The sequence below is a fragment of the Amblyomma maculatum genome, chromosome 5, assembly GCF_055883805.1.
Source record: "Amblyomma maculatum isolate TAMU_Amacu chromosome 5, ASM5588380v1, whole genome shotgun sequence".
NCBI classification, from domain to species: Eukaryota; Metazoa; Arthropoda; class Arachnida; order Ixodida; family Ixodidae; genus Amblyomma; species Amblyomma maculatum.
In genome coordinates this window covers 128,411,039-128,420,334 of record NC_139348.1, presented here as the reverse complement: position 1 = coordinate 128,420,334, position 9,296 = coordinate 128,411,039, and the positions used below count along the sequence as shown (strand labels likewise).

At 42.7% G+C, this 9,296-nt stretch overlaps 1 protein-coding gene across 1 annotated transcript in view; it reads left to right on the top strand.

Annotated features, from left to right (window-relative positions):
- Window positions 1-590: 590 nt before the first annotated feature.
- Window positions 591-9,296, top strand: part of LOC146189522 (carboxypeptidase B-like) — a 30,754-nt gene continuing 22,048 nt past the window's right edge. The window contains exons 1-4 of the mRNA XM_084604308.1: window positions 591-800; window positions 3,982-4,057; window positions 7,474-7,610; window positions 8,999-9,086. Of these exons, the coding sequence (XP_084460434.1) occupies window positions 697-800; window positions 3,982-4,057; window positions 7,474-7,610; window positions 8,999-9,086 (405 nt within the window). The 5' untranslated portion in view covers window positions 591-696. The remainder of the gene's footprint in view (window positions 801-3,981; window positions 4,058-7,473; window positions 7,611-8,998; window positions 9,087-9,296) is intronic.

Below are 9,296 nucleotides of genomic sequence, written 5' to 3'. Positions count from 1 at the left end.
CAACGTGAAGCAAAATATTTTATTTTTTCGCTAGTATGGTATCCAACAAAATTTGATCACGGGTCACGCGAAAGGCCCTGGTATCACGAATGGATGCCCGGTGGCATGGGAATCGGGTTATAATGACCCCGCATGTGAGAAGGCGTTGGACCGGTGCATAACCGCACTTTTATGCCACAGGGCTTGGAATGTTTCTACTTTCTTACAGAAATGCTTTGTCGTTCGTTTCTTACACTTATTAACTTTTGCGAGGCGCCTTTACTCACATGTTATCGATGTGATAGCTAAAGGAGTTCTTTAGCGCGACATAATCCATAATTAAGAACAACTGCTCAAACAATAGCTTAAGCAATCCAGTGACGTGATTTTTATCGTTCACTGTCAGTGCCCTGTACTGTCACTTATGCAATGGCTCTCTCAGTGTCCCTCTTAAATGTTATCACAAACTGCCGCGTCAGAACGATGATTTCAAGTAGACGACCATGTGTTACACGCCTGCTTCGAAGCACTATTTCCAAATCACGAAATATGAGCCGCGTGATGCAGTTTCACGCCCACTATCGTAGCCATAAGATAATTGATCGACTTTATAAAGGGCTCCACCTCTACTTCATGGTGCTCTTCTTTTGACCAGTCGAGTACTAAGTCTGTAAAGGGAGGTAACACGATCGGCAGTCTTCAAAGTGGTGATCGGAGATGGCACAGTTGCGGTTATACATAACATCTGCTCTTTTGGCCACTCTAAGCTTGTCCTGGTGTCTACCAGCATCGAACAAGACACAGCGAGCACACTATACAGGGTAAGTCGCACTTTGCTGTTTTGAGCCGGAATATTTCATCCAATGGAGACGTATTACTGGCTTTTCATCGCTCGTACTGTTGATGCGCATCGTGTACAAGCATAAAGATGGTTCTTTGCAGTTTTTACTATTAGAGTTTCAGTTTTTTAGCGAAAGCTGCACTACGCTTCCCTCGAGCATTTCGCCGGTGTCTGAGAGCCTGAAAGAGCGGCAACTCGGGCATGTCCATTCAGGTAGGAGGGTGAAATTAGAATCAACCAGCCACGAAATTTCAATTCATGTTACCCCTATGAAACGCAGTCACGTTCATTGCGGGCATGAAAGTGGGTTCTGCATAGAACGCCAGTAAACTTTGATGCGTTAACTGAACGCTGGTAGTGCTCCATGCAACGCTTGGTCACCCGCAGCCAAAGCTCTCGCTCCGCACTCGTTTGAGCAGCTGGAATCGCTATAAATTTTTGGATAACTTCATAAATCATAACCTAGTAAACTATGCCTTGTTAGTAGCCAGTTTGAACGTTAAAGGGCACAATAGAAAATATTAAACTTCATTTGCTTGGAATATTTGTGACGAAAGAGCCCTCTTTCTAATATACATAAGGTTTATATTAAAAAGCCGAAGCGCGCCCTGTATTTGTCCTCTTACTGCCGTTTCTTCGTAAAACACAAAATCAAATAAATTGAAAGGGAAGAGAAACAGTAAAACTAATTTTTGTCGTACTAGTGCCAAAATTTGTATCTAGATAAGCTTCACGCCTAAAAGGCGGAATGGCTCTGCCCTTCTGGCGTCAGAGCCCCTGTTTCGTGAAGGCCGTTAGCGAACAGGTTGTAACTAATCTGTTAAATGGTTTGCCTTTTTACTCGTTTACTTCTTTACGTTTACTCTGCATCCGATGTTTACCAAAGGTGGCAAAGAGATCTTCAGCAAGCAATTATTGCAATTTACTGAACCGACAATTATTGTGCCGCTAATTTTTGCGAATCAAGGCTCCCAAGAATATATTCACAAAGCGCAGTTAACCGATAGAGGCCGGCACCTGCGTTCCAAATCGCGAGGAAGGAACATTTCTTCTTAGATGTATAAGCTGCCAACACGTGCGTAGAAAAAGAATATTCAGTTTCTCTGGAAATTAGAAATGTCACCTCTACTAAACCAGGAATACGGTCAGTGAGACAAAGACATAGCAACATCAGCGTACATAATATAGAGGTACCATTTCGGTTATTATATGATTTAAAACAAGTCAAAGAGTTCGCATCAGTTAATAAAATGCTCTATTTCCATCTCAGTCCTGCCTGGCTTCCCTATTGGTTATAAATATCTATATTTTTTTATGAAACCAATCTGTCATCTACTGCCAGCCTGCGCACACAAAGCTTCCTTTTCAGTTAGTCATCTCGAGACAATTGGTAAGAGGCTGTAGCGTGTTCATTTGTATTTGTTGTGAATGCACATTGACAAAACCTATACTCAGTTTCATACATCAAGTGCAACACTACCAAAGCTACAGCTCTTGTTTGCGCTCTGCGCATCCGCGATAAAAAATAGTGCCTGCTCTTGACAACAGAAAATAATAGTTGCTTAGTCTGCAAGCTTACATTTTACATTTGCCATCAACTTCATAAAAAGCACCTTTTTTAGGGAGAAAAGGTTGGATTCGGCTAATTTGTATGTTTTTTTACGTCGTTTTTGTTCGTGCCGCGTTTTGCTGCCCCGCAACCTTGCCAGCTGTGCCACCAGATGGCTCTGGCGGTGCCCTCCGCGCTGCGCATCTCTTTTTGAGAAAATGGTTCTTTGGTGCGCATTTTGTCTATAAGATCCGCTCTGTGAGGATGTCTAAGCATGCAAAGCATGTTATTTCAGACGTGTACGCTCGGAATCGAGCCCGTTTCGGCAGGAACCACTCGCCTACAGAACGAGCGCGTAGTGATACGCCTCCTGTTTTTTTTTTTCTTGAGGACTACTTGCGTAGCTTTCGCTGCGTTGCACCTGATGTAGGAAACGGAGTATAGGACAGCCATGTACTTCTATGTCAGCAATAATTCGGTTGGTCTGTGGGGTTTAACGTCCCAAAGCGACTCAGGCTATAGGAGACGCACCCATAATTCATACGATTTTTGTCTCATGCTAAATATTTTCTGGTAAAGCTATCACAAGTATATATAGGAATGCTAATCGATGAAAACTTTTGTAGAGCATGAGCCCCTGACGATGTTAAAACTGAAAATAATAATAACACAGATTTATTCATAAAAATGGTGAAATGGGCCGAGGAAAAAGGTTGAGCTGCTTGACGAGCTCTCGGCCCATTCATCTTCGATCTGAATGTTGGTTCAGCCCTTAATTACTAAATATTTTCTTTTGACCATCCTCCTTTTTATTGCATACCACTCTCTGAATCATAGAAAGTAAAAGGGCACACAACGATAACAAGATGTTTACAGGTCATCAGCCACAAGCTAACAGGCCGTGAGCCAGGCGCAGTCGTTTTGGAATTATTTCAGGGGAACAGACGCAATTTCGAATGCAGTAGTTCTTAGGAAGCCTCTAAGTGTAGCGGAAAAAAAGGTGCCACCAAAAGCGAGGTTGAAATGGAAAAAAAGAAGATAGAGTGGAAAGCCCAGAGGGCATTATAGCATAGGCAACATGAAGAACCTTGGGAAGGTAAAGTTCTCCCTTTAGAAGTGTTGGACCGCTGTCAACAATGCCGCTGTATATAATGAATAAATGAGTACAAAAAGAAAAGGCTGGCGTGCGACATGGGAAGGAGTGCAAGCAGACGTAATGTGACTCATCGTGCGCTGAACAATGTAAAAAGGAACATCCTAAGACTCGTGGTGGTCGTTTATAATCAGGTACTTATGCGACTCAGTGCTACGGCTAGCGTAACTCTTGACTTCACTGTAAAAATTTGTTGTAGTGAGGATGTAAATCACGCACAGATTTAGGAATTTGTTGCAATTTCGCATCGCACTGAGTCGAATCTTTAGCTGTACTGATACCCTACTACATTCTGATATTACCTGTGGATAAGAGCATATCCACATTGTTTAGTAGCTTAAGGGTGGAACATGTTTTCATTCCTCGATGTTACAGGCTATTCAATTCTCGTAGTCGCGGAGTACATGTTATGCCCCCCTTACAAAACTACAACCATAATCTGCTAAACTTCGTTTGCAGGCACCGGCTGTTATCTGTGACTCCAAAAACAGCGGCACAAGTTACCCTTCTAACGGCACTGGAGGAGCGGTTTCAGGTAAGATAAGCCACTTCAACGTCGCCGTCATGCCAGCAATGGTGTGCCCGTGGAAAAAGTAATACCAAAACGGTTAACCAGATATCTCCCAACCCTTTCAATCGCATTGAGCTGCTTCAATCTCCTTATTGGAATCGATTCCCAGTGCTATTTCTTTGCTGGATAGACATTTTAAAGCAATAATTTCAAAATTTGCTGTTCTGTTGAAAAGCCCATCATTTACCTGACTGACATCCGGCAGTCTAGCAAAAAAACTGATTAGTCGACTGGGTATTGGCATGATAGCTTTGTGACCCTGAATTATTATTGTTTTCGATGGTTTCTTCGTCTGCTTTAGCTAAGCTACGAAGCACGAGTGCAGAATATATTCTTGTAATTACAACTGCCAAATAAAGCTGCTCTCATCGGTATCCCATCTTAGCAATCCTTTTATTACACGTGCCACGGTAGCACTTTCGATGCACGGTACTTTTCGATAGAGGCGAAAAGCAAGGCGGCAGTGTTCTGTGCGATGTCAGTGCACGTTAGGGAACTCTCGGTGGTCTAAATTTCGGTAGCCCTCCAATACGGCTTCTCTAATAGCCTGAATCGATTTGAAAATTTACAAACCCACAAACCAAACCTTTATTTATCATGCCTGGTCTTTCGCTGAGGCCCGGTCCACCAGGAGCATCTCCTACAGATCCTAGTTGCCAGTTCCACCCCGCGAGGCGTGCCAAAAACTGGGTGGCCAGGTGCCTGCCCCGGACAAGAGCATTTGCGCAAAGAAACGCTCGCATCGCTACTCTCGCTTCACTCCCGCTTCACGCACTGTGCATGGCTCTCCGTGGCAAGTACGCTCACCATTTCTGCTATGCAATGCGCAGACTTCATTGCGAAGAAGCCTCTTACTCAACATGTCATCAGAGCGAGCACATTGCTTTCACGCTCTACGGGAAGCGGCGTTAGCCGCCTGCACTCTCAAACAACCGTTCGGATTATCTAAAAACAGGTGGAAAAGTCAATGGGCAGGGCTGCGGGCTAGATGAAGTATGTTAGCTTAAAGCACAGTGGCACCGTGAGAAAAAGCGCGAAAACTTGACTTGGTTTTTTAATTAAGGGGGGGGGGGGGGATGAGGAGGACAGAAGGTTTTATATATATGTATATGTCATGTCCCCCATTTTGAAACATTTTCAGGCTGTAAGCACATCCCTCCAGAGCTTCCGCTCCGTATTCTGTCTTCACGACCGCTGGAACGTGATACCTAAACTAGGCGAGGCGAATAGCCAGGACTGCCCTGATATAGAATACTTCTCTTTGGGAGCATAATTAAGCTATTCTTGCTGTAACCAAACCCACAATATATTAAGGAGAGAAGACGCAAGTATGAATCTGCAACGTTGGTCGAAGAAATGCGCGGGTCGATATTGCACACTCGATGCCATACCTCTGTCGGCTGAGCTCAGCTGAGAGATTGCTGTTGGCGACATGAAATCAATAATTAGGAGTATCGTAAATTTGTGTCACAATGATACAATTAGCCTACTGTCGAGTCTCCTGCATTGCCTTATCCATCAATGTTCGTCTACGACACGTCTCTCTGCGTTCGGAATCTGATTTGAAAAGTATGCAGCTTTATAATTCCTGATTGTTTGGAGTTCCACGCTTAATTAAATAAACCAGGTATCCTTTTATGCTGCCTTGTCGGCGCCCGATCAGTGTCGCTACAAGAGTTACCACTAGCGGCATAAACAAGTGGCCACTGCTTCTTCGTTCGCCAAGGCAGGCACGCGGTCGAATCACTTTTCTTTCTTGTACCGCGTCTAGAATAATATTATATTAGGAACAAACATTTGATCCAGTGGACTATCATCAGGCATTGGTAATATTCTCACATTGTCTTGTTCACACCATGGCAGCAATATAAGATGCTATGATCGAGACGGATATCTCCAATCATGGAAACAGCTGATTTCACTGGCGCCAGCCACGGTTGTACGAAGCACGAAGGTCGGCACGCCAGAATGCGTTTGTGGCATTTACGTATATATACATATATAAATAAGCAGATCAATTGAGGGGAAATGAGGGTGCTCGTTATAATACATGAAGGAAAGAAGCCAACAGTCGGCGAGGCCAAGGAAAGCGTAGGGGATGTTACTTTATGTTCTTTTTTTTTTAATGTTTACTTGGATAATCAAAGAAATTAGTAGTGTAATCTTGTTGAGGGGAAGATAATTAAACACAAAGTAGCAGAAAAAACAACGTGCCGATGGTGGGAACCGAACCCACGACCTCCGAATATCGCGTCCGGTGCTCTTCCAACTGAGCTACATCGGCCGCTGTCCCCCCTGCTATTGGCTTGGGTATTTATGTTGTCTGTATACGAACCTTGAGAGTGTTCACCAGCGCCACCTTCAACCATTCTTCTTCCTACATATATATATGCTTCTTTCCTATATATATATATATATATATATATATATATATATATATATATATATATATATATATATAGCGTTTTCTTGGCATGAAATACTGGAGTGGGTTGCCATTACCTTCTCCAGAGAATCACATTTTGTCAGAACTCGCTGCCGTGACCTGTCTATCTTGGGTGGCCATACACAGCAGAGATCACGACTTCATCGAGTTTCGCAAGCCCCTGCGCCGCGACAAGGCAGTGATCCATTATCCATATATATATATATATATATATATATACTATTAAGACTAAATGCTTGGCTAGTTGGCGCGTAGGCACATAAAGGAAAGGTTAATAACGCAACCAAAAGACACTCACAAATAGGCCCAAGTAGACACACAGGATAGGCGCTGACTCCAACTTCTTGCTCAGAACACCACATACAAAATTCTCCTTCAACGTCCAAATGCTCCCAAAAAGTCAGCAACATATGCATAGCAATTTAGGTCCACCCTACCTAGCAAGCAATTAACAGTCGACCATCACAACTTTACACAACTAATACAAAATGTATTAGTGAATCATCCCTCTCGCTGTATCGTTGTTTTCAATGTGCTGTTCTGACATCCGAAACTAATATAATATTTGAGGCCAATTATTATAACTTTGTATCGCTACCTTATAAACAGTTCGTGCAAGCTTAGACCTTTGCTAGGGTGTACACAGTGGTGGCCTGCAATATGCTTCCCTCTAATGTTTTAGTTTGATTTTTACATTTTAATCAAGTAATCTCGGAGATCCGGTATACGGATTAATTTATATAAAACACTTGTTTGAGGTAAGCGAAGCGTCACAGTGTGCAAATGGTGAATAGGTCAACTCCTTTTTTATATTTGGTATTTATCGAAATGACGTTGCTAGCCTTATAATGTTGCACCACAAAGAATTACTCACCTTCGCGTTCTGTTACAGTGGTTGAATGAATTTTCCTTTATCTTGACTTTTTCTTCTCAGGCAGATGTCTGGCAAGAGGCAAATGACTTGCGGCCATCTGAGATACTACGGCTTAGACCTGAAGTTGCCGAAGAATTCGTGTCAGCCGCTTCGCAGACAGGAATGGCCGTGACAACTTTGAGCAACGACGTCCAAGAGTAAGGCATTTTTGCACCTTCCTGAAGGATATTACCAAAACGCATACCTTCAGGTATATATCTTCATACCCCATGGCTTGTACTTGAGCCCCGATATGTTAAATGACTATTGATTTCCTACAGCTTAAAATTTGAGAGAAGTGGAAAGAGATCCCCCCCCCCCCCAGCCCCCATCAATTTTTAAGGAAGTAAAATTTACGGCGCCTCTGATGCTTAAATATATATCTCAGATAAATATGCAACAAAGGCTTCCATACACACCTTTACAAGAGTAAACGTCCATCCTTGCAAACACTTTGATCGGTTGATATAATAAATTCACTCCTGTTTGCTTTTTCTGGTAAGCAACACGCGTTATTTTGACACAAAAAAAATGCGAGTAAATGTTCAGATGAACGAAAATTGAACTGTACAACCCTTTACTCTCTTCCTCATTTTTGTCAAATCAAAGCGAAAAAAATATATTTGCGTACAGCCTTGCCTAAAAAAAAAAAAAGAAACGTTAACCTGCAAGCTGCAAAATCTCGCAGTTCGAATTTAAAAGGCAGTACGATAAGAAGAATGACCTGAAATATCTTTTTTTTTTTCTTTCCTTTTATATGTCTTTATAACCTGAGCATTTCTCTGAAGGCGCTCATATAAAATGATTTAAGACTTTTAGACCTTTACTGCAGCACCCTACACACCCTGCCAGATAAGACAGAAAAATTTAATTTCATCAGTGTTATGTAGGTATACACACTGGTAGGATGCCAAAAGGGGGTGCCGCAGCAGGTCGGCTTTCAATATGCCGAAGCAGTCCACTAAATGCCTCCCTTATGACATCAATAAGAGCCACATTGATCGCAAGACAGTAAGCAATGACATCCGAGCGTTCTGTGACACGCACATCGAAATCATCGAGAAGGAAAAATTAACGATTCGTCCTTGCGATCTGTTTGACCGGACGCAGACTCTGGCACTGCACATGCAATGTCCGTGTCCGAAGGCAGCTTGTTTCCAACGCCCGGCTATGCAACTGGATTTCCCCCCTCATCTACTCTTCTGTGTAACCAGCGGCCTTAATGCTGCGACAGCAGCACTTGCTGCCACTGGCTCATGCGCAGCGGAGATTACGAAATAACCAGTCATATTACTGTTACCGGTTCCACCGATGACAGTCTCTTCTGGTGTCCGTTTTCTTTAACACTCGGTGACGACAGAATATCACCCGTCATTTCGGTCGCAATCGACTTTGTAAGGAGCGATTAAAAATAATCTCCGAGACTTCTGAAACCCGTAGGCTACACCTTGTCTTTGCGCTCAGAAAAGGATTTTCATCGCAGGTATTTTCTTATGTCTTGTAACAACGTGAATTGGAGATAGTTTTTGTTTTTACTTTATTTCAGGCTCATTGACGCTGAGCTCAAAGAAACGCGCTTCACAACCTACTCGACAGAGAAGTCGCATTTCGAGAAGTACCTGAAGTATGACGAGGTAATTATAACGCGTTTCTCCCCGGTTTAATTGAATGCCATATCAGTTTGAATACGTTTTCTTTGAAAAGTTCGTTGAATTATTCGCTGCAAATGCGAGGCAACAAAAAAATTCTAGTCTTCTGTTAGTTTATTTATTTCTCCTATTATTTTCTCAGCTGCCTATGGATATTTTTATTTTGTCACCTACTATAACAATTCCCTTCCTGGC